The following is a 24,104-nucleotide window of genomic DNA, read 5'->3' as shown; positions in this document are numbered from 1 at the left end:
CAGCCATCCCTAACGCCTTCTCCTGTCATGCACTAGGCTCAGCATGCATTCTGGGATGGTTGTGCATGAAAGGTCACAACCCAAGCCCTGCTTGCTGTTCTACTCTGCTTCATGGACTACACTCATCCCCGTGCTGGCTGAACCCCCGGAGAACATGCTATCAGGATATTACACATCGGGCTGCTAGGCCATGCTGAACAAACAGGAGGGCCTGGGACAATGCCTGTCGAGACCTTGGCTTTAGAATGGTCCATAGCAAGTATTGGACCCAGCCATCTACCTCCTGTTCAGGGGGAGGGGGTGGCGTGTTCTTTATGAGCTGGTTTACCCCAAATGGCACCTTCTTTTTCTTCCACATTACAAGGCAGAAGGTCTTCAGCTAAGGGCACCAGTTCATGGATCTTCCAGCAGGAGGCGCTGCAGTCATCTCTGGCCCTGCCCTGCCCAACCAAACCTAAACCATCTTGAATCTCCAGCCTGCCCTGCTCCCACCTGGGAAGAAGATCGTCCACCACAATTGATTCTCCTGCATTGCCAGCGTGAGGCCAAGTCGTTGTGCTTGGCTTTGATTTTGTGCTTCCTGCTTCCTCCCCCTCCCAGTGCTCATGGGACAACACTGATCAGATAAGAGACCTCTCAGGCCGCCAAGGGAGCTGATAATGGGAAAACAGAAGCCTGGCTGTTGGCGACATAAGAGCCTTAAGAGCTTAAAGGGTCAGTTTCCCACCTTGTTAAATTGCCCACTAAAATCACATGCCTTTAAGGGGAAAAAAATATGCTTTTAACTGAGCAAAGAATGAACCCAGCCACCCTGGGGCACTGGGTTTGTTGTGTTCAGGAAAGTTACAAATGCCTTTGCCGTACAGAACAAGCCTCCTTGAGAGCTCAGAACTGCAAAAATGTGCCCTGGTGCCCATCAGAGAGAGCTCACAGCAGGATCTCCAACCGCTGATGTGATTTCAAAGCAACACTCTTTGCTCCATGCCAAGGGCATCACAATGCAATGTCAGGAGAGCTTTCTCCATGCTGTGCAGTTCTCACCCCGGGCAGGGCCGGCTCCAGGCACCAGTAGGGGAAGCACATGCCTGGGGCGGCACATGCTAAGGGGCGGCAGTCCGTCCATTCTTGAGGTGGCACAGTTTGGGTGGTAGTCCAAGTGGCTTTTTTTTTGTTTGTTTGTTTGTTTGTTTGGGGTGGCAAAAATGGTAGAGCTGGCCCTGACCCTGGGGAAGAAGCACAGGTTCCGACTCACCCTTTTGTGCAATATTTCCTGCTCGTGGGCAGCTGGACTGGGACTCAGGACACCTGGTTCTGTTGCCCCGACACAGGCAATTTGCCCCTCTCTGGGCCTGTCTGTTCCCCCTCCCACCCGCCGTCTGACTTGTCTCTTTAGACTGTAAGTGCTCCGGGGCAGGGACTGTCCCTCGCTGTATGCTTGCCCAGCACCGTGGGATCTCTATTTTAAATGGGGCCTTTGGGAACTTCTAGAATAGCAATAACAAATATGAATAAGGCTCATTAAAAATAGGCTGGCAGGCCTGAGGGGGCAGGATATGACTTGGGAGCCTGAGGATAACTGGAGTTGAACTAGAACAGTGATTCTCAACCAGAGGTCCACAGAGTCTTCCAGGGGTACATCAACTCATCTAGAGATTTGCCTAGTTTTACAACAGGCTACAGAAAAAGCACTAGTGAAGTCAGTACAAACTAAAATTTTATACAGACAATGGCTTGTTTATACGGCTCTATATTGAAATGTAAGTACAATAGTTATATTTCAATTTTATAATTACTATTTTATAGTATTTCTGTGTGCTGTCCCAGCTCTGCTTGTGTTAATTTAGTACCTTAAGGCGTTTTTTATTACTTTATATTAACTTTATTTTAAAACTTTGCTATGTTGTAATAAGGAAAGCCCATGTTTCAAATATTAGTTAGTGGTTAGGATTAGAAGCAGAGTCTGCATTTTTGTTGCTTGGCAACCATATCTTTAAGAAAGTTAGGAGTAATTCCAGCTGCTGCATTTCTGAAGGGCTAAAATAATTAATTTACGGGATTTATTTAAAGTAAAGTTTTTAACTTTGTTTTCTCTTGGGTGGTTGTTTTGTTCAGTTTTAAATTGCTTTATGTTTGGGAGGTTTTTGTAAAAACTATAACTTTAAACTTTTAAAACGGAGCAAGCAGAAGTGGGGAGAGGTGGGAGACCTGAGTCAAGAGAGATTAACTGTATTAAGGTATGTTAAAATACAGGCAGCAGCCATGAGTTTAGCAAACTGAGGAAGGATAGGAAGGAAAACTTACCCGGTATGTAGAAATATTTGAGGAAGAAGGGTCTATTTTTAGGTCTGAACGTGGATTCTGTGGGTCAAAGCAGCTTGGAACTCGCACCTCGGGTCTGTGGCTGTGACACTTTTGTATTTTTGTGTCTGACTTTGTAAGCGAGTCATTTTTAAGTGAGGTGAAGCGGGGGGAAGGCAAATCAGACTCCTGAAACGGGGACAGTCATCTACAAAGGCTGAGAGCCACTGAACTACAAGGTTAGGAGAGCAAGCAGGGCCTGCTTTAGGCCAATTCAACCAATTCCCCTGAATCGGGCCCCGCCCCTAAGAGGGCCCTGCACCCAAGCCCCGGTTCGGCGTATCGGCAAGAGCTGGTGCACTGTACCGGGGTGGCCCGGCTTCCCCAGGGGGCAATTTAAAGGGCCTGGGGCTTCCAGCGGGGACAAGAGACCCCCTGCTGGAGCCCTGGGGTAGGGCTGTGGGGCTCTCGGGGCTATTTAAAAAGTCCGGGGCTCCCCTTGCTTCTACTGTTCCGGTCCTTTAAATAGCCGCTGGAACCCTGCCACTTCCCCAGGGCTCCCGCGGCTATTTAAAGGGCCGGGGCGGTGGAGGCTATTTGAGCATTGGCCGGCTAAACCCAGGGTTGTGAGTTCAATCCTTGAGGGGGTCACTTAGGGATCTGGGGCAAAAATCAGTACTTGGTCCTGCTAGTGAAGGCGGGAGGCTGGACTCGATGACCTTTTGAGGTCCCTTCAAAATAGCTCCCGAGCCCCGGGCTGCTGCTGCTACCCCAGTGGGGAGGGAGGAGCAGGGGGCACTCACCGTACAGGGTGGGCTGCACCCCCTGCCTGCACCAGTCCCTGCCTGCAGCCAGCCCGTCTCCAGCCAGCCCCACACCCCCTGCCCTGCCTGCAGCCCCGCATCAGCCCGTCTCCAGCCAACCCCGCACCCCTTGCCCTTCCTGCAGCCAGACCCTACCTCCAGTCAGCCCCATGTCCACTGGTGCCCTGCAATTCCCAGGACAGTAACTCTACACACCAGCTTCAATGATGGGGGCAGGGAGCAGCTGGGACCCACACATGTGCACACTCTAGGGTGACCAGACAGCAAGTGTGAAAAATTGGGACTGTCCCTATAAAATTGGGACCTCTGGTCACCCTATCATATCCCCAGGGAGTGGCGGGGACCCACACATGTGAAACAGAGCTCATCGCTAGTTCAGGCCCATCTTTTTAAAAAAGAACTTTAGGTAGGATTAACATTCATCCGTATTTTCCCGGACATGTCAGGCTTTTTGGTTCTTAAATCGCCATCCGGAAAATACGGATGTATGGTAACCCTATTGGTACAAAAAATACATACTGTGGCACATCCTTTAAATCAGAACTTTTTATAGGGAACCGGTTGTGAAGAAATGAAAGGCTTTTTTTTTTTTTTGTCATCCCTGCCAGGGCCCTGCCAAAAATGTTCAAATTGGGCCCCGCACATCCTAAAGCCAGCCCTGAGAGCAAGGTCTTAAAGGGCCAGTGTACTTCCAAGGGACTGCCTGAGGCCAGGGAGAGAGGCTGAGCGCCCATGTGCCCTCTTTGGCTTCTCTCACAAAAGCCTGACATTTCTTGTTTTAATTAAATAATTGGAGATATACCAATCTCCTAGAACTGGAAGGGACCTCAAAAGGTCATTGAGTCCAGCCCCCTGCCTTCATTAGCAGGACCAAATACTGATTTTTGCCCCAGATCCCTAAGTGGCCCCCGCAAGGATTGAACTCACAACCCTGGGTTTAGCAGGCCAATGCTCAAACCACTTTCTTTCTCAAGTGCCCATACTGAGGGCAGCTGCATGGGGAGAGATGCAGCTCTCAGACAACCAGGTCCCGAACAACCGAGGGCTTTAAAACCATTCCCCTTGGAAACGTACTGGAACCAGTGCAGATCCCAGAGCCAACACATGCTGGAGTGGGTGGTGTTTGTACTGAGTCCATCCAGCAGAGGGCCCTGGAAACCACATCTCAGGTGCACCTGAGTCAGAGAGTCAAGGTCGCAAGGGACTCTGTTGCTTTTTACAGATCCAGACTGCTCTGATAGCTGAAGCACCAGGCGTCTCCCCCAAGTGGCTACAGTCTCTGCATGTTTTTTGTTATAGCTGGCAGGGCTGGTTCAAGCAAATCTCAGGCACTCTTCAAACCACGCAATCGCACTGTAGTGGCAGGAGCCAAGATCGAGCACGGGGTAAAACGCAGCCCTATTGAAGTCAGGGCAAAACTCCCTCTGGTTTTTCCAGGATTTCATGCACTGTGCCACCCTCCCTGCCCAAACTGCTCTGCCAGGGCTGCTTGGCGTGCTCGGTTCATATCACCTGGACCCTCCGTGGTATTGCCCCCATCAGCACACAGCAGCCTGTACGCCAGGCCTTGTAGCACTGGAGCTAGGTAATAAAACAGCCTATTCCCTGGTGGGTGAATCTCTCACTGGCTGTGGGCCGTCTTGTGGCTGACCTGGCTCTGAGCTGCGTGGCTGCACTGCATTCCTGCCCAGTCGGGACCTTTCGGACCCACTCCCATGCATCCTTACACCAGGCCCCTCTTACCCAGTGAGATGTTCCCCTGATTGCTCAGGGGCTGGGAGACTGGACTGGCTTTACCCGTCACAGAATCTGCAACGAAGCCAAGAACCAACCCTGATGACAAGGAACGGCCCATCTGTGGGACAGCCTTGCCCCTCTGTCCCTGGCAACTCGACTCTGCCACTGGCTTCTCCCTGTTCGGCCTGCTCTACTGCCAGCCCCCAATGTTCAAAAATCATGTGTGGGGCTCACCAACAGTCCCGAGACTGGCTTTAAAATCATGAGATTATGTACAAATACTAGATTTGCTGTTCTCTTTATTCCCCTCTGCTCTTTGAGCCCAGAGGGGGCACTGGGGTTCAGGGGCGGGACGCCCAATAGGCTGGGAAAGTCTGTGCCTCCCCAAACAGCCCACATGACCCCACCCATGCTCCTCCCCGAATCCCCCTCCTGCTTGCCCTGTCCCCCTTGGTCCCAGCCCAGGCAGGCTGCTCCTCTTCAGTGGGGCTGGAGCTAGGGCTGCCGGGATTTGGGGCAGCTGGGGCGGCCCAGCGCTGAGGGGAGGATGGGGGCTGGGGCCATGCTGCATGGTGCTTGGGGTTGGGGCTGGGGACACTGGGACTGGGGGAGTCAGGGGGAGCCATGCGCTGCCTGATCTGCGCTTGGGGGCCGGGAGGACCACATGTTACCCAGCGCTCTGGGACTGGCAACCACAGGGCTGGGGGCTCCAGGCTCCAGTGGGGGAAAGGGGGGGGCATGGCCAGGCAGGGACTAGACTCCCCCAGCCAGTGGTTCACCCACCGCCCATGCTGGGGTCACATTTTGAAGCTTTCACCATAGCCACGAGGGCTAGAAACTTTAAGAATGAAGGCTGAAATCATCACACTTCCACTTCACTCCAGGAGCTGGGGCTTTAAGGAAAACACTGATTATCCCGAGACTCATGACAGAATCATGAGAGTTGGCAACACCGGCACTCGAGTTCCCTGCAGTTGTGTCTGGTGCCGCCAAGAGACAGGGTGGGTGAGGTCATAGCTTTTACTGGACCAACTCGCGTTGATGAGAGAGACAAGCTTTCAGCTACACAGAGCTCTTCTTCAGCTCTGGGAAACGGACTCAGAGTGTCACAGGTAAATGTAAGTGGAGCAAATTGTTTAGCATAAGTAGTTAATGCACATTTTGAGGGACCATTCAGGGTAACGTGTCCCATTAACACTCCCATCATAGGGAGAAAAGGAATGGTGGGGAGCGCAGCCATGGGGGTTATTAGTCGGTTACAGATTGTTCTAATAAGCCATAAATCCAGTGTGTCTATTTGATCCGTGATACGTAGTGTCTAGCAAAGTGATGAATTTAAGCTCCCAGGCTCCTCTTTTGAAGGTGTTGGGCAGGTTTCCTTTGAGGACGCGGACTGACAGGTCAGATGTAGGGCAATCGCTTTGTAGAGACGTGTCCCCCTCAGGTGATAGGCGAAGAGTCTGGAGAAGAGAGGCCTGAGAGGGGACCTGATAACAGTTTTCAAGTACATAAAAGGTTGTTACAAGGAGGAGGGAGAAGAATTGTTGTTCTTTAACCTCTGAGGCTAGGACAAGCAGCAATGGGCTTAAATTGCAGCAAGGGCGGTTTAGGTTGGACATTAGGAAACACTTCCTAACTGTCAGGGTGGTGAAGCACTGGAATAAATTGCCTAGGGAGCTTGCGGCATCTCCGTCATTGGAGATTTTTAAGAGCAGGTTGGACAAACACCTGTCAGGGATGGTCTAGATGATACTTAGTCCTGCCTTGAATGCAGGGGCCTGGACCAGACGACCTCTCGATGTCCCTTCCAGTCCAGTCTGTCTTTTATCATTTCCCGGTGTGAGTTCATTCGAGAGCATCCTGATTGTCTGGTGTTACTGGGGCACTTGGTGCGCTGGAGGCGGCACCCCACATCTTGGGCTCTCTCGAAAGGTGCTAATGGGGCTGTTGATCATCGGAGCAGTGGCGAGATGGCTGCAGGTTTCGCATCTGTTGTTCTGGCAGGCTCTGGTGCTGCTTTGAGTTGGGGTGTCCTGGGCCGTGGGGCGCTTCCAGCCAGGCTGGGCTCCCCATGGAGGATGGGGTGCGGGGGTCTGATGACAGCCCCAGGGGGGCCAAGACACTGGAAGAAGATGCCTGTGGGGGGCAGGGGGGGGGTGCAGCCTCACACAGCCCTGCCCGGGCCCACCCCCTCCGAGGCCTCCGCCAGCTCCTCCGCCGCTCGCCCCGGGCGTAGCTTTACCAGGGGCCGCCCCCGCCCCGCCTCCAGCCGCCCCGTCACGGCCAGTGCAGCGCGGCGGGGCGGGGCCGTGCACAGCCCGGGCGGACCAGGACCAGGACCCGGAGCAGGCCGGTCCCGGCGGCTGCAGCCGGAGCTGGGCAATGAGCGGCCGGAGCTGCCCGGCCGCCGCCCCCATGGCGCTGCTGCTGCTGCTGCTGCTCCTGAGCCTCCTGCCGCCCGCGCTGCCGCTCGCCGGGCCCGAGACGCGCCGCAGCTCGGTGCTGCTGGACCCCGCCTCGGGGCAGCTGCGGATCGTCCCGCGCTGGGACCCCGCCGCCGTCGCCTGGGCCAACCTCACCGACCGGATCCAAGACACGGGGTAGGCGGGGCTGGCGGGGGGGGGTCTGCAAACCCCGGGGCCCGATCCGGCTGATCCCGGGCGAGCCCAGGCTCGGCAGCTGGGAGCGAGCGAGCCTGCGCTGCGGGGCTGGGGTCTCCATCGCCGGAGGGGGTGGGGGTCGCTCCTTTGAAGGCCCCCCCCCGCAGCTCTCGAGGCTGGGGGGCGGTGGGGGCGAGGGTCGGGTCCTGGAGCTGCCCTGCCTGGGGGAGTTTGTGCTCCGGGGCTGTTCGAGCTGGTTTCTCTGGCCCTTTTCCATCTCCTCCCCCGCCCCCCCCCCGGGCCCTGGGCTGGCACAAACGTCTGTCAACAAGCTCGAACTGTGGCTTTTCTCACCCCCCTTTCGCTTCTGCTTTTCAGTGCCGCGCCAGTGCCCCTAACCAGGGGCTCATCCCGCTTCGCTTGTTTTCCGCCACTTCTGCAGCATCCGGCCTGTTTGCGCCCCCTTCCCGCAGTCCGGCGGCCAGGGCCTTTTGTTCCAGCCCGGTGGCCCCGCGCGCGTTTGATTCATTTTCCATTGCGGTTATTGCGCTCCGCTTGTGGCACAGCCCGCTGCAAATCGCTGGCGTGAGGGGAAATCCCCTCTTGCCGTTAAAGGGGGAGTAAAGCGGCGTGTGTGGCATCCGGGCAGTTCCACCCTTGGGACCGCTCTGGGTACCTCCACCTGGCAGCTGGGATGGCGATGGATCCAGCTCGCTGCGCTGGAGCGAGTGCGCTAGCAATAGCAGTGGGGCGGGTGGGGGCTTTGGCTAGCAGCCCAAGTACAGTGCCTGGATCCCTTCGACCCTCGCAGTGCATATCCCGCTAGGCCACGCTGCCGCCTGTGCCACGCCGCTACCTGCAGTGCTCTGCCTGGAGCAGAACGAACAGGCTGGCTACCTGCAGTGGGAAGCACGCTGCCAGCTGCGGTGTGTGCACATCTCTCTGCATTGCTCGTGACAGGGATGCTGTCAAATGGCTCTTCCTCTGAGTTTTAGACGTTATTCCTATTGCAGTAGCACCAAGAGGCTCCAGTTGGGATTGAGCCTGTCGTAAAGCTTTATGCTGCTGCCTGTCACCATGGTATCTGAGCATCAACCATTTAGAGCCTGGAGCTGTGTCAGGTGCTGTACAAAGACATGCTAAACGACAGCCCCTGCCCTGAAGAGCTTATGGTCTCTAGAACAGTGGTTCTCAACCAGGGGTACGTGTACTCCTGCGGTACACAGAGGTCTGCCAGGGGTACATCAACTCATCTAGAGGTTTGCCTATTTTTACAACAGGCTACATAAAAAGCACTGGCAAAGTCAGTATGACCTAAAATTTCATACAGACAACAACTTGTTTATACTGCTCTATATACTATACACTGAAATGTAAGTACAATATTTATAGCCCAGTTAATTTATTTTATAATATGGTAAATATGAGACAGTCAGCAATTTCTCAGTAGTCGTGTGCTGGGACACTTCTGCATTTTTATGTCTGAGTTTGTAAGCAAGTAGTTTTTTAATGAGGTGGAACTCTAGGGTACGCAAGACAAACCAGACTCCTGAAAGGGGGACAGTCGTCTGGAAAGGTTGAGAGCCACTGGTCCAGAATAACAGTCTGAAAGGGGATGGGGTACAGATCTATCACTGCTGTCATGATGAGTATTTTGAAACTGAAGCTGCTTCAGCTTTTCTCCTCAATTTGAAATAACTGATTACAGGAAAGAACCAGCCACCTTCTTGGTACAATCCTTGCTCTCCAAACTCTGGTTCTGCTTATGCTAGTGTCAGCCCCATGTTGAGGCATAGTGCCTCTTATTCAGGGAACCTCTGTTGTTCCAGCGCCCCATCGTCTGGCAGGTGAGATGATCTGGTATTGCTAGCAGGCTAGGAAATTAAGTGACTTCTAACCATCAGAGGAGTGAAGTTCTGGAACAGCCTTCCAAGGGGAGCAGTTGGGGGCAAAAGACATATCTGGCTTCAAGACTAAGCTTGATAAGTTTATGGAGGGGATGGTAGGATGGGATAGCCTAATTCTGGCAATTAATTGATCTTTGGGTATTAGCGGTAAATATGCCCAGTGGCCTGCGATGGGATGTTAGATGGGATGGGATCTGAGTTACTACAGATAATTCTTTCCTGGGTGTCTGGCTGGTGAGTCTTGCTCAGGGTTTAGCTGATCGCCATATTTGGGATTGGGAAGGAATTTTCCTCCAGAGCAGATTGGCAGAGGCCCTGGGGGTTTTTCGCCTTCCTCTGCAGTGTGGGGCCTGGGTCACTTGCTGGAGGATTCTCTGCACCTTGAGGTCTTTAAACCACGATTTGAGGACTTCTATGTCTGAGCTATTGGTTAGGAGTTTGATACAGGAGTGGGTGGGTGATATTCAGTGGCCTGCATGCAGGAGGTCAGACTAGACGATCCTAATGGTCCCTTCTGACCTTAAAGTCTATGACTCTATGACTCACCTTAGGACAGTCCTGACCTGACTTGTCCACTACTGATGGAGTCTGGATGTTCTAGGTTTTGGGTGAGCATCCCTGATTAGCCACGGGTGTTTGTCTGAAATGCATTGTGGGATATCAGCCAGCCGAGCAGAGTCACAGCGTGGGTCTAGCAAAGCAGCAGGCTGCGGATGATAAATGCCCCCTTTCTTCTGCCCTTCAGTGCAATTAGCAAGGTTACTGAGGCGAGAGGCTACTTCTCGCTGGCTGGGTCAGGGTGGACATGTTGGGCAGTCCCCTCTCCCAGGTCCAAAGCTGGCCCCGAGAGCAATAAGTAACTGCATTTCACTAGCCCACCCCAGGGCTGTCATGTGTGGCATTTTCCTTAACCCGGGGTAGCAGAAATGGTTGTTATGCCTCACCGTGCGCATGTAAAGAGCAATCCCTCCGTACCGCAAGAGGCGGCTTATTTCAGATTTAAGCAAAACAATAAATCTAGTCTCTTTAGATGAGAGAACAGTCCGTGCTGCTAATCCCAGGTATTCAGAAGTCATGTCAAACCCTCCAAAAATCACAAGAGTGGTATAAAAAATCATGAGATTTAAAAAACAAACAAACAAAAAAACCTTTAGAGTTCTTTTTATTTGTCTTCTGGTGTCATAGCCTTGAGGCTGTCACATTTTCAAGCTTTTCTCTGCAATTGTGAGGCCTGGAAACTTACCTTTAATAAAATAAAAATAAAAATAAAAAATAAAAAGCTGAGTGTCTTGTGATCACATGACTCCAGGAGCTCGGGCTTCACAAAAAGCACCCAGCGTCGTTGGAGTTGGCACTACTGCATTTGTTGCTCCCTCTGGAACAGTTGGCAGGGCACAGTGGCAGCTGTCTCCCGGCAGCAGCCGCTCTGCTGTGTTTAGATGTTACGGTGACATACCTAGGTCAGCTGGAAGAAGGAAGTTTGGCCGCTGGTTCTGGCGGAGGTGTGGCATTCAGGTCTGATTTGCTGTGTGACCTTGGTCAAGCCGCTTCCATGTACCTAATACCGGAGGGGTTAAGTTGTGCCTAGCCCTCTGAAATACTTAGCACCGGTAATGCCTGGATGAGTATTGTACTATCAAGTCACCCCTAGTAGGATCCCGCTGCATTAACAAGTGGGATCCCATTTTGGGTTGACTCTAGCACCAGTAGGGGGAAGCTCACCATGCCAGCACCCCACCGTACCTGTCCTAGGGGCCCTCCGTCTCCAGGGCAGTCGGGCTGGCACCAGCGCTATTTCTCTGATAACTAACTCACTGAATAACTCTCCTTCTCCGCGGGCGCTCAGCCAGCTGCAGTGGAGCTGTGCGTTATCTCGGTGTGAATATCTGCCTGCCTGAGCCAATCGGAGTTGCTGGTGCCCTCCTGCGCTGGCCTTGAGTTTTGCTCACTGATCCCAGCAGGGCTGACGCTGGGGCATGAGCTCCTGGCCCTGTTCTGTAGGCTGGGGTCAGCGGCGGGAGGCTGGAACGGCCGGTTTCTCCCGTCAAAGTGACCGAATGAGCTGGGTTGGGGTTTTTTGTGATTTGGGGGAGGTGCCTTCCGCTCTCCAAAGTGACCCAGTAGCTCTGTGGGTACGGAACGTGCCAGGTGCTGCTGGCCGGGGGGTTTATTTGCTGGGGGGGGGGGTTGAATTAGCGAATGCGTGTGCAAGTGCAAAGCCCTGTGTGTAGAAGCCCCTGCAGTGCTGGGTATCATGGAAATGCCACTCCCCACGTAAGGGACAATGATTGTGCAGATCCTTTAAGGCCGAGCAGAAGCTTGTCTGGTCCCCCATCCTCTTCCTCTTGCCCTTGATGTCCCCCTTCTGGAGGAATACCCCGGTGAGCACCTCCCCTGGCTCCCATTTAGCCCCAGCTGTGTGGGGGCAGAGCGCGGGGGGGGAGGTTCTTGGGGGCAGCTCCAGACAAGGCAAACAAGAAGCAAAGCACAGATAGGCCCAGGGAGGGGTTTGCTTTGTCTCCAACTGGAGCCTTTATCTGAAGGACACTTCAGATAAAGTAAGATGGGAGCCCAGGGGGAGGGAGTGCATTGCCATGGGCCGCATGGAGACTTTCCATTGTGTGTGATTTTTTTTCCCTTGTTCAATCGGTGTCTTTGCCTGGTGCAGATGGTCCTTCCTGGAGCTGGCCACCAGCGAGAGGTACAACGACAGCCTGCAGGCCTATGCTGCGGGACTGGCTGAAGCCGCTGTGTCCGAGCAGGTAAATGATGGTGCATGGCAGGGGACAGTCAGACCGACGGAGCCTGGAGCTCTGCTAGGGTTGGTCTGTAGAGCCCCCTGGTGTCCCAGTCCTAGGTTCCCCCCGCCCTGCTATGCCACTGCCCCTCAGTCTAGACCAGGGGTCGGCAGCCTCTGGCACGCGGCTCGCCAGGGTGAGCATCTGGCGGGCCGGGCCAGTTTGTTTACCACTGGCCACAGTTCACCGTCCCAGGCCAATGGGGGCGGCGGGAAGCGGCGCTGGTGAGGGATGTGCTGGCCGCGGCTTCCCACCATCCCCATTGACCTGGGACAGTGAACCCAGTGGGAGCCGTGATTGGCCAAACCTGCCAATGAGGCAGGTGAGCACCCTGGCGAGCCACATGCCAGAGGTTACCGACCCCTGACCTAGACTCAGGCCCAGCTTAGTCCGTTCCTGGGCCTCTCCTATCAGAGATGGCCAGTGGTGCCACAGGTTAACGGCTCACTTGTGTCTGGGGCCGGGGGGGCGAGGCTGAGATTCTCAAGCTCGTTTCACAGGTGAGCTAAGCTTGCCCGAGACTGAAGCCTGTAGAACCGCAGGGTGGCTGGATTGCCTCTCTGCGCGCCTCAGCCGCCTCCTGCTCTGTGGCTTGTCCCTGGCTCTCCAGCCAGCTAGCCAGCCAACGGGAGATGCCTTAGCGAGGAAAGCCTGGCTTCACCCGGGGTGATGGAGAACCAGCCTCTCACTCTGGGGCGTTAAGTGGATGGAAAGGAGTGAGCAGGCCCATGGTTACACTGTGCCCCCTTCTTCCTCCAGCTCATCTACATGCACTGGATGAACACCATGGTGGGCTACTGCGGCCCCTTCAAATACCAGCCTGACTACTGCGAGAAGCTGAAGAGCTACATAGAGACCAACCTGGCCTGGATGGAGGAGCAGATGGAGAAAGGGGAAGATCCGGAGTACTGGTACCAGGTGGGTGGGTGCTGCTAGGGGGTGGGCAGTGCCTTGCATTTATATGGGTGCGCCGGTCGCTGTCGGGAAAGGACAGGTTCTTTGGGCCCAGGGCTGGGGTCTGAGACACCAGTTCCCACCACTCTCCTACAGCGGCCCCTGACCAGGCACCTGCCAGTGAAAACCTGGGTGTTGCTGGACTTTAAATACAAAGGGTAGCCAGGAACTGGATGTCACTTGGTGCCATGAGCTGTAAAACTGGACCCCTGGCCACTTATGGCCATTAGAGGCCCCCTGGCTCTTTAAGCAAGTGCAGGACTGAAGTTAACGTGGGTGTTCTGGCCAGATTCCAGCTGGGGTGAGCGGATCCGTCCTTCGTAACTCTCCTCTGCATCGTGAGCTGGAGAAGTTCCTCCTCACTTCCCCTCCTACGGGACGTTGCACGGGCAGCGTTGTCTGGGTCGTTCTGTATGGGCAGGAGGATGGATTTCGGGGGTGAGCCATAGAGAGCCTGATCCATCACTGAGTTCTCACTTGGTCCAGTGGCCTCACTTGGCCGGCAGAACCCTTAATGCTGGTGGAGGAGCGCTCTCAGCCTGGCTCTGGGGGTCTCCGGAGGTGCTGGGCTAGAGGTTCGGGGGAGATCCATCTTGCAGGCTGAGCGGCGTCATCTGGAGTCACTGAGGTGCAATTAAACACGGAGGAGCAGGATGTCCGTTTTTCAGAGTAGAATTGCCCCTCCCTTTAGATTCCCCTTTTCCGATTCTTGTTACCAGCCCCTCCTCTCCACACGTGGGGCCCTGTGCATGGGGGTCTCACCGTGTGCCTGTCCCTCCCCCTACAGGTGCGCCTGGCTCTGCTGCAGCTCAAGGGCCTGGAGGATGGTTATAACGGGCGAGTGGCTTTCCCGACTGGACGATTCTCGATCGCCCCGTTTGGCTTCCTGTAAGTCCTTTTGGGCGTGAGGCGGGAGCTGGGTGATTGGACTTAACCCTTTCGGTCCTGGCTGATGTCAGGAGCAAAGGGGGAGCTGGAGAGATGGGGTGGAGTGAATGGGGCGGCTCCAGCGCAGTGGGGCTGGGGGAAGCAGACGGGTGTTGGCCTGGTACGTGCTCAGCAGCTGCAGTTCGGTGGTGGCTGTAGGGAAGAGCTGGGGCTGCGTCCCATAGGCATGCAGCAAAGGGAAGCTGTAGGCTTTAGGGACCCAATATTATTTGCATTTTACAGAGGGAAACCGAGGCACAGAGAGGCGCTGTAATTTGGTCATATTGTGAGTCAGCAACAGCACTGGGAGTAGACCCAGGAGCTCTGAGCCCTAGATGGCACCCCCACCACATGCTCTTTAAACTACAGGGTCCTGGTTGGACATGGGGACTTGTTGCTGTACCCCTGTCTCTGCAGAACCCCCCCACCCCCCAGCATCTACTGAGCTTGCCGACCAGCCAGCTCTCATCGGCTCTCGTCCGCCCTGCAGAGCCGAGGTCGCTGAAGAAGAATGAGGCCAGATGTGCTTCTGCCTCGCGTATCGCTCGCTGGGTTCTGAATGTAGGCCCCCTCCTGGTCAGCCTGTCTCTGTGCCTCAGTTTCCCCATCTGTAAACCAGGGAGAGGAGCTGCCTCCTCCGAGGGTGCTGAGAACTGCTTGTTAACGTTTGCATGATGCCTGGATGACTTCTCTGGACCGACACCCCAACATGGAGAGGACCTCCCATTTTAATTAAAATATAATGCAGTCTGGCAGCTACTGTAGAGTACCTCTGCCCGGACCCTCTTAGCCCTTCCTACCCACAATGCATTTATACCCAGGCAGATTGCTCCCAAATACACACATGCTCCCAGCCTTGGGCTTGAACAATGTGCTATTGCTTCATTAGCCCCTGGGGCTGAGGCGAGGCCTGAGTCACTGAAGCCAAAGGTCGGGAGTTCTGCCCCCCATGCCCTGTGTCTGCATTTGCCTCAGGCTGCAGTTTAATGACCCATCACTAGGGCTTGCGGCTTATCCATGGTCAGATAAGGGAGGCCTGGCTGCAGGGAGAACTTGTGGGGACAAAGAAGGGATCATTACGGCTATCGCATGCAAATGGCCAGGACCAGGAGGGTGGAGTTTCATGCTTCCTCCTACCCAGGGAGTGGCCATAGCTGGGGTAACCAATAGCAGGATTCCAGCCAGGGTGAGGGTAGGTGGGCCAAGGGTCTGCTCTGCTTTGGCAAATCCTCTGTCTATGCTGCCGGGGATTGTTATGAACCCAGGTGTGTCTGTTCTCCTTCCCCCCGAACCCCGGTCCAGCTTGTTCCAGCTGGGTGGGGACCTGGAGGACCTGGAATCGGCCTTGAACCGAACAGAAAGCGAGCACACGCTGGGCTCCGGGTCTTGCTCTGCGCTCCTCAAGCTGCTGCCGGGGAACCAGGAGCTCTTGGTTTCCCATGACACCTGGAACACTTACCAGTCCATGCTGCGCGTCATCAAGAAGTACACGCTGCCCTTCCGGACCTCGGCCCACAGTGCGTAATTTGGGTAGGGGCCTGGGAGGTAGCCGTGTGGGTCGGTGCCAGGATCGGTGCTCCTTAGCCCTGGGCAGGAGGAGGGAGGCAGGACGAGGGGGTGATAAGACAGCAGGAGTACGCATGTGTCCCGCTACCAGGAAGTGGGATTGCTGGCTGCCCCGTGGGAAGGTAGCCCCAGACTGGCACTTCCAGACCCCACAAAGATGCTGTGTAAGTTTTCCTGCTCCTTATGCGAAGAGAGAGAAGGGTCCCGCTCCCCCTGCCCCTGCCGCTGGATCTTGCCGCCACTCTGGGGCGGAGTTTGCTGTGGGAAGCTGGCAGGGCCCGTCTCTGGAGGTGATGGGGCGTGGCCTCTGCACCCCTGATGGCTCCCTGCCATCTGCTCCCCCAGGTGATGACATGATCTCGGGGCACGTCCAGACATTCTCGTCCTATCCCGGCACCATCTTCTCGGGAGACGACTTCTACATCTTGAGCAGTGGCTTGGTGAGCAGCTGCTGCCTGGATCCTCCTCCCCTGCCTCCCTCCCCCGTGGTCCAGCTGTCCCTGAGTTCTGCCGGTCAGGGATTGAGCCTCCTGCCCCATTGCTGCTTTGGGATTCAAAGCAGGGCCCTGGGTTGCTGTCGACACCAGGAATCCTGTCACCCTAGTGCAGAACCAAAATCTCCCTCTGCCTACGTACTACCCTGCTACTGCACTCTTCACATGGGCAATGAGGCCGATTGTCCCTCCAGCTCTGCCTGTGCCACTCCCCTGCCCCATTGCCAGGAGCCCAGGTCTGGCCTCTGTTAGGTCACACGCACCCTTGCCTGGATTCGCTTATGGCTCTGTTCTGTCCCTTGCAGGTGACTTTGGAAACCACCATCGGGAACAGCAATGCTGCCTTGTGGAAGTACATCCATCCGGAAGGGAGTGTCCTGGAGTGGCTGAGAAATATAGTGGCAAACCGACTAGCCAGGAGCGGGGCCGAGTGGGCTGCCATCTTCCAGCAGTTCAACAGTGGCACGTAAGTCGACTAGCAGTCATCCAGACCCTCCTGTTGTGTCCCCCTCGCTCCCCTCCCTTTAGCAGTGATGGGATGGGTGAGTTCAGTCGAGCAGGAAGATCTAACCTGTCTCTGATGCCAGGTTATTGCACAAGGCGCTCTGTGGTGATGGCACAATATCACGGGGCATCACGTTACCTTGTGACATGCCTTGGCCATGTGGTGCCATGTGTTAAGTTTTGGCACATTGCATGATGTCAGTGGCACGGAGACCAAGCAGCAGACTTTAGAGGCTGCTAATCTGTGGCTGGTCTGTATGTTCACCGCTGCTGGTGGACTTATTCTTAATCGTCATTGTCGTCCTGTTTATTACTCTAATGTCGAGAACCCAGCCAAGATCAGGGCCCCTTGTGCCACATGCTGTATGTACACAGTAGCAGACAGTCCTTGCCATGAGGAACTTATACGCTAAATAGCCAAGGTAGATCATGGGTAGGGGAAAGGCACAGAACACTGGAACTGTTCAGCTGTGTGTCATAGGACCTGTACTGCTAAGGGAGTCTCTCCTCTTATGCAGATAAAAGGGACTTCTGGTTTTGAAGGAGAAGGACCTGAGTTCCGTCTCCGTTGTTGCTTTGAAACTCGGCCTCTGTGAGTTGGTCCAGGGACCATCGGGAGGTCCTAGGTCTCCATGGATTTGTAACAATAAGTGAGTCCATTGCTCTGGCCACAGGGCAGTTTGCTTGGCTCTCAGAGCCGCCTGTGATGCTGCAGGCATTGCTAATGGGAGAACTCCAGCTGTCTGCAGTTTGTTCTGAAACCAGCCCCAAACGATGTCCTGACCTGACATGGCGCGGGGGTGAGAAGCGGGGGCAGATGAGTGGAAATACCAGAGTAGGAGGGAATCTCTTTGTTTGAAACCTTGACTGTGTTCAGTTTGTTCCTCACTGTGGTGTCCGTTTGTCCACTGCAGTCACGTGAGAGTTGCCTGCACTGTAGCCACACAGGGACCCTTCAAACAGGAGCATAAGAATGGCCATTCTGGCTCAGACCAACAGTCCATCTAGCCCAGTATCCTGTCCCTGACCATGTCCTATCCCAGGTGCTTCAGAGGGACTGAACAGAACATGGCAATGGGGGGGGAGGGATCGCTCAGTGGTTTGAGCATTGGCCTGCTAAACCCAGCGTTGTGAGCTCAGTCCTTGAGGGGGCCACTTAGGGATCTGTGGCAAAATCTGTCAGGGACAGTACTTGGTCCTGCTGTGAAGGCAGGGGACTGGACTTAAGGACCTTTCAAGGTCCCCTCCAGCTCCATGAGATAGGTATATCTCCATATAAAAAATTATCAAGTGATCCCATCATCTAGTCCCAGCTTCTGGCAGCCCAAGGTTTAGGGACACCCAGAGCAAGGAGATGCACTCTTGGCTAACAGCCATTGATGGACCTATCCTCCATGAACTTCTCATTCTTTTTTGAACCCCGTTATCCTTTGAGCCTTCACAACACGCCCTGGCAATGAGTTCCACAGGTTGACTGTGTACATTTATTAACAGTAAGGAAATCACACGCCAAAGAGTGTAGCCACGTGGTGACAGCATAAGTACACCAGGACTGTTACTGGACATTTCCTACCATGGCGCAAGGGCACTGAACGCCCAACGCTTCCCCTCTCGTCTCTTGCCCAGGTACAACAACCAGTGGATGATAGTGGATTATAACACCTTCCTGCCGGGCAAAGCTGGCCTCCAGCAGGGGGTGCTCACGGTGCTGGAGCAGATCCCGTAAGTGCCTTCAAAAGGGAACATCCGGCTGTAATGTATCAGAGGGCAGCCGTGTTAGTCTGTAGCCACAGAAACAACAAGGAGTCCGGTGGCACCTTAAAGACTAACAGATTTATTTGGGCATAAGCTTTCGTGGGTAAAAAATCCCACCTCTTCAGGTGCATGGAGTGAAAAGTACAGATGCAGGCATGAATATACTGACACATGGAGAAGGGAGTTACCTCACAAGTGGAGAACCAGTGTTGACAGGGACAATTCGATCAGGGGGGATGTGGTCCACTCCCAGTAATTGATGAGGAGGTATCAATTCCAGGAGAGGTAATGGACCACATCCCCCATGATCGAATTGGCCCTGTCAACACTGGTTCTCCACTAGTGAGGTAACTCCCTTCTCTCCATGTGTCAGTATATTCATGCCTGCAGCTGTAACTTTCACTCCATGCACCTGAAGAAGTGGGTTTTTACCCTCGAAAGCTTATGCCCAAAAAATCTGTTAGTCTTTAAGGGGCCACCGGACTGCTTGTTGTTTTTATCCGGCTGTAATGTTATCAAGCTGTGAACGCGCTCCCTGTCCCAGCCCTCCTCATGGGCTCTGGAGAGCGATAGGATGATGCCTGGTTTGTTACAGCTCCACCACCACCCCCGCCACAAAGGAGCCTGTTTCCCCTGCTCTGGGTCTAGCTGTGACCCTTGTGTTTACAGCACAGCCTTGACTGGCTGAGACGTCCCCTGTTGCTCTGAGACGAGGTCACATTCCTTGTCTTTAATGCTGAGGCTGTCGCCTGGATAGAGATGGAGGGTGCGGGGGGATGGTTCTGGTAATGGAGATCTGGCTGGCTCCCCCAGGGCTGGCCAGCTCTGCACCTGGCTGGGCTCCCCTGCTGGGTTGCGGGTCAGTCCTTCTAGGCGCAGGTCAAACGCGGAAGCCCTGCTGAGCCAGGGGCCTCGGGGCAGCTGCCCGTTGGCACTGGCTGGGCAGTACTCTGGCCCCCTGATTGTCCCGGTTCTTGGTTATCCGAGAGGGAGGCTGCACTCCTGCTTTCCCAGCATGCAATCTGCTTCCCATTTGTGTGCTGCTCTCTCATGCCCCGTCTCGTTCGCTCTCCCTCAGGGGGCTGGTGGTCGTGGCTGACAAGACAGAGGAGCTGTACCAGAAGGGGTACTGGGCCAGTTACAATGTGCCGTAAGGAGGTTCTCTTCTCTCTCCAGTCCAACCCCCCGGCTTAGGGAGGTGGGGGGAGGGGAGGGTCAGCTGGGTGAATAGGCACCCAACCCCTGGTGCCCTCTTCCCCACTGCCCTCCATGGGGTGCTCTTCCAGCCGCACTGAAGGCCTGATCCAAACCCCGCTGGGCTTACGAGGAGCGTTCTCCCCTGCTCCCCCGCCAGCTAGGGCAGGGAGTGCTGTGCTCTCGGGGAGCTGTGCTGCCTGATTCCAGAAGGGGGCAGCACTCAGCTGTTAAGAGAGACTCCGCCTTTAATTGCTGTCTGGCGGTTGGCATGGGCTGGGCTTGGCAGCTGGGTGACAACCGGGTGGAAATGCCCCTTTAGAAAGGGCCTTGCCCTGATAGGCTGTTCTAATAACACCTTCCTGAGTGGGTCTCAAAGCGCTTTACATGACCCCCCTGAGGCAGGGCCGGGCTATTCTCCCCCTTGTGTAGGTGGGAAACTGAGGCACAGAGAGGCTAAATGACATGCCTCTGGTCACATTGGAAGTCTGGGACAGAGCAGGGAGTTGAACTTCCAAGTCCTAGGCGAGTGCTCTAATCACCCAGCCGTCCGTTACCTTCCCCCATCCCTTTGGTGCCTGGCCTGGCCTCCCAGGGGTGGGGGCCGGATTCCTTGAGGCACATGTACAAAGGCAGGAGGGGTCCCTGCTCAACCTGTGTTACTTCCTCCCCCCCATCCCCAGGTACTTTGAGCAGATCTTCAACGCCAGCGGCCAGCTGGAGCTGGTGAAGAAATACGGCGACTGGTTCACCTACGACAAAAGCCCCCGGGCCCAGATCTTCAGGCGCAATCAGACGCTCGTCCAAGACCTGGACTCCATGATCCGGCTCATGAGGTGAGGCCTCTCTGTGGGGAGAGGGAGCTTGGCGACGTCTCGTGCCGGGAGGGCGTATCGCTCGTGGGAAGAGCGGCCCTGGAGACACAAGCGCTCCATGTGCCCTGGCACCTTGGCGTGGGCAAAGGTTTGCAGGGGAGACTGGCACAGACGGGGAACCAAGCGGTGTGTTTGTGTGAGGGCAGAGGGAGAGTGTTAAGGGCTTTATTATTGTAGGGTTGCCGCTTATCCTGATGTTGACAAGGCAGCTGTGCGTGCTGGCCACGTGGGTCCTAGCACATCCTTGGAGCTGATGCACTGTCACTGCGGTGATCGTGTCACGGCACAATGATGCACTATGGCTATTGTCTCAAAGGAGCCAGCCCCTCCTGTGTGTCAGGCCAGGGGACGGCTGGGGCAGGTGCAGTTACACAGAGAGGTGGGCTCAAAAAGCCAGATCAGGAGCATCCTTCAGCGTGGAGATGTTTGGATCCTGAGGGTTTCCTGAGGACTGTCTCTGGTTACCAGGCTCAGCTCTCAGTGCTTCCCTCCCGGGGCTGATCGCCTGATGACCCTTGACCACAATCTCAACTTCCCTCTGCCCCCTAATCCAGCGCGGTCTAACCTCGGCGAGGGCAGAGGTTAGATCCCACCTCCATAGTTCCAGGAGCCTGATCCAACGCTCACTGAAGGTGACAAGACTCTGCCCTGGCAACATTGGCTTTTTGGGTCAGGCTCTGAGGGCAGCTACAGCGATGAGCCTGGTGTAAGAACTTAGAGCAGAATCGCACCCCTCCGTCCCCAGTTCAAACCCAGCCTAGGCTATGTCCCCCTCCCTTCCAGGGCAGAGCTAATCCAGGCTAATCCAGTCCTGCACCTGGCGGGGCCCAGCTCCCCTCCCCTTGGGGCTGCCTCCATTGAACGTGTTCGTGCTGCCTCTCAGGTTCAACGATTTCCTGAAGGACCCGCTGTCCCGCTGCCAGGGCTGCGACCCGCCCCAGAACGCCGAGAACGCCATCGCCGCCAGGTCGGACTTGAACCCCGCCAATGGGACCTACCCCTTCGCCGCGCTGCGCCAGCGGTCGCACGGGGGCACGGACATGAAGGTGAGAGCCACGGGGAGGAGGTGATGGGGGAGTCTGTGTTAGGTGAGCTCATGCTCCTGCACGGGGGAGAACCTACTGCAGCCTCTGGCTCTGACGGTGGATCCAGAGGTCATAGGTTCGATCCCTGCTGCTGACAACTCATGGACTCAGCCCAGTCCGAGCATTTCCGCCGGTCTTGCCCCCGCGTGGCTGGAGGCCGCCCGGCAGGACCTGTGCCCTGAGATGTTCCTGCTGACTCTGCGGAAATCATCAGACGCTTGTTTTTCTCTTCCCTAGATCACGTCCTCTGCGATGGCCAAGGGCTACGGCCTGATTGCCGCCAGCGGGCCCACCTGGGACGACGTCCCCCCTTTCCAGTGGAGCACCTCTCCCTACAGCAGCCTGCTTCACATGGGGCACCCCGACCTTTGGAAGTTCCCCCCCATCAAGATCTGGTGGGACTGAAGTGGAGACTGGATCCCCTGGCGCATGTGGCCGCGTGGGCTGGAGCAGGGGTGTGTCCCGTCTCCCTGTCTGTCTCCTTTTGGTCTGGACTCTGGCCTGTCCGCTGTGGGGCTGCTGCACCCCCAGCTGCCTTTCCCCTGAGCAATAAGGGAAGAATGTATCTCTCTGCAGGGGGAGCACAGGGGATGCCTGGGGTGGGGGGAAACGACAGAGGGGGCAGCATGACGATCTTGGGTACAGTGCAGCTACTGCATCAAATGTAGCCCTGGCGTAAGTGGCTGGAGTTCGGTGAAGCCGATGGTCGTTGCACCTGCTTCTGCCAGGCCTTGGTTTGGCCCAGTGGACGTAGCTTGTCATTTTGCTGCATTGTCTTAACTTGCAAGCTGGCTTCTCATCCTCTGAACAAACTGTGACGCTCCCCAGAAGCCAGGGGAACCCCAGCTTCTTCTCCTGCCCCCTAGTTCCCCTCCTTCCCTGCCCCGCTGGTGGTTCGGTCACTGTCGCTCCCGCCTCTGAAGGCCGGAGCTGCCACCAGGTCCCCGGGGAAGCAGGAGCTGCCTGCTGGGATGGTGAAGCTGGGACCCCCATGGGCTGCCAACTTGTGTGGTGGCACCGAGAAGCGGGCGGGTGCACGGTATAAACCCTGGGGGTGACCCACGGGAAGGAGCGCTAGCGTTCTCGGTAGAGGAGGTGGAGCTGTCCCCTCTGAATGTAATGCGGGGGGGGGGTTTGCCTCTCCATCCCCTACCCCTCAGCGCTGGGCCTTGGGGGTGCGTCGTCCCAGCTGGTGGCTGGCAGCCCCAGGAGGCTCGCTGGGGAAGTGCTCTCCAGGGGGCGGGAGGGCTGCGTCTCTGCACTGCACTCCAGTGCCCGGGGGTGAGTGCTGCTGTTTTGCTCACGCTGCCTTTGAATCCTCCGCTGCTCTTTGATGCAGCCGTGGCTTGGGTGATGCCCTTGCCCTTTGCTTTGCTGGCGTCGGTCCAGAGGAAAAGCCCAGCGGGCTGCCTGCAGGGCACGGCCTCAACCTGAAATCTTTCTGCTTTTCGCCTCTTGTGCCTGCTTCCTCCTTAGGTCTGGACCTACATGGCGCCACAGGCCTGGGGCTTGTGCATGTGAGGAGGTCTTTGCCCATTAAAGGGGGATGGAGCAGAGTTCGTCAGGAGACCACCAGGGCAGACCTCACTCCCCGTGGAAAGGGAAGGCTTAAAGCCAGCCTCAGATGCTCCCTGGCCAGAGGCCTTCTCACCCCCTTGGCTTAGCTGCCAGCTGGCTCCGAGTGGCTTGTGCTGGGTCTCCAGTGCAAACCCAGGAGTCCTGGGATCGTGTGTAAGCAGGATTAAAAGAGCTGTTTGCTTGGTTTTAGTAATAAAACTCGCGGAGTTGTTTCTTGCCCGGCTCTCGGGATGAGAGGAGGCGGGGTGGGGTTTGCTAGATTGGCAAGGCCCAAAGGGACCGTTCTGACCTTCCAGCCTGACCGTGTAGCACATGGGCGGGAGAACTCCGCCCTGGGATTCCTGCTCCAGGCCCATAACTTCTGTCTGAGCTCGTGTATGGGGTGCAGAAGATCTCCCGTGAGGTCGCTTTTCCAGCTAGCAGCAAGGGCTCCTAGCTGCTGTCTGCTGCTCCTTCCTCTCGCCATCACAACCCCACCAGCCCTTTCTGGCGTGAGCGTGCAGACGCCCCTGCACCTGCATCACTCAGCCCCTCCCCTCGCCCCCAGCTCTGATGCTTTTACTGCTCGCACAGTTGGGTGCATCCATGAAAGCAGCAATTCAGCACAACTGGGTCGCTCGGTCCATGCTGCTCAACTGCCGGAACGTGATGGGGCGGAAAAGCTGGGCAGTCATCCCTTCCTGCCTCAGCTGCTGGGGCCAGGGGCAAGAGCTGGGGACAGTCATCCAGCAAGCTCTGGGAGGTGGGAGGCCTGGCTAACCCAACTCACAGGCTCAGGTCCATGGTGGCAGCAGATGAGCTGTGTTAGAAGCCGATTGCGGCCCGAGGGTTGTCTTGGAGCCAGGGCCCAAGCAGGGTACGCCTATGAAGCATGTGGGGCAGCAGCTGTGTCCCAGCTTTAGTGCCGACCTCTAGCATAGACCCTTGTCTGCCCAGCCAAGCACCTGGGACTGCTTTGGAGAAGAGCAAGGAATGCCCCTGGGTTAGTGCACCGGCCGGCAGCTTGGA

General features: G+C 55.9%; 1 protein-coding gene across 1 annotated transcript; it reads left to right on the top strand.

Annotated features, from left to right (window-relative positions):
- The first annotated feature begins 7,181 nt into the window (after positions 1-7,181).
- Positions 7,182-23,312, top strand: PLBD2 (phospholipase B domain containing 2). The gene is made up of 12 exons (XM_044989992.1): positions 7,182-7,459; positions 12,035-12,128; positions 12,924-13,082; positions 13,906-14,006; positions 15,348-15,562; positions 15,957-16,051; positions 16,411-16,571; positions 18,236-18,331; positions 19,443-19,514; positions 20,242-20,394; positions 21,317-21,479; positions 21,756-23,312. The coding sequence occupies exons 1-12, from the start codon at positions 7,242-7,244 to the stop codon at positions 21,921-21,923; spliced, it is 1,695 nt and encodes a 564-aa protein (XP_044845927.1). The 5' UTR covers positions 7,182-7,241; the 3' UTR covers positions 21,924-23,312.
- Positions 23,313-24,104: the final 792 nt, after the last annotated feature.

The sequence above is a fragment of the Mauremys mutica genome, chromosome 16 (genome assembly GCF_020497125.1).
Source record: "Mauremys mutica isolate MM-2020 ecotype Southern chromosome 16, ASM2049712v1, whole genome shotgun sequence".
NCBI classification, from domain to species: domain Eukaryota; kingdom Metazoa; phylum Chordata; order Testudines; family Geoemydidae; genus Mauremys; species Mauremys mutica.
This window is presented reverse-complemented; position numbering and strand designations above follow the sequence as displayed.

What these genes read in the sequence shown, in the direction of transcription:
- PLBD2 (XM_044989992.1), top strand. Translation starts at nt 7,242, where the DNA reads ATGAGCGGCCGGAGCTGCCCGGCCGCCGCCCCCATGGCGCTGCTGCTG. An exon ending in AAGCCGCTGTGTCCGAGCAG is followed by an intron (nt 12,129 to 12,923) that starts GTAAATGATGGT and finishes TTCTTCCTCCAG; the next exon opens with CTCATCTACATGCACTGGAT. An exon ending in ATCCGGAGTACTGGTACCAG is followed by an intron (nt 13,083 to 13,905) that starts GTGGGTGGGTGC and finishes CTCCCCCTACAG; the next exon opens with GTGCGCCTGGCTCTGCTGCA.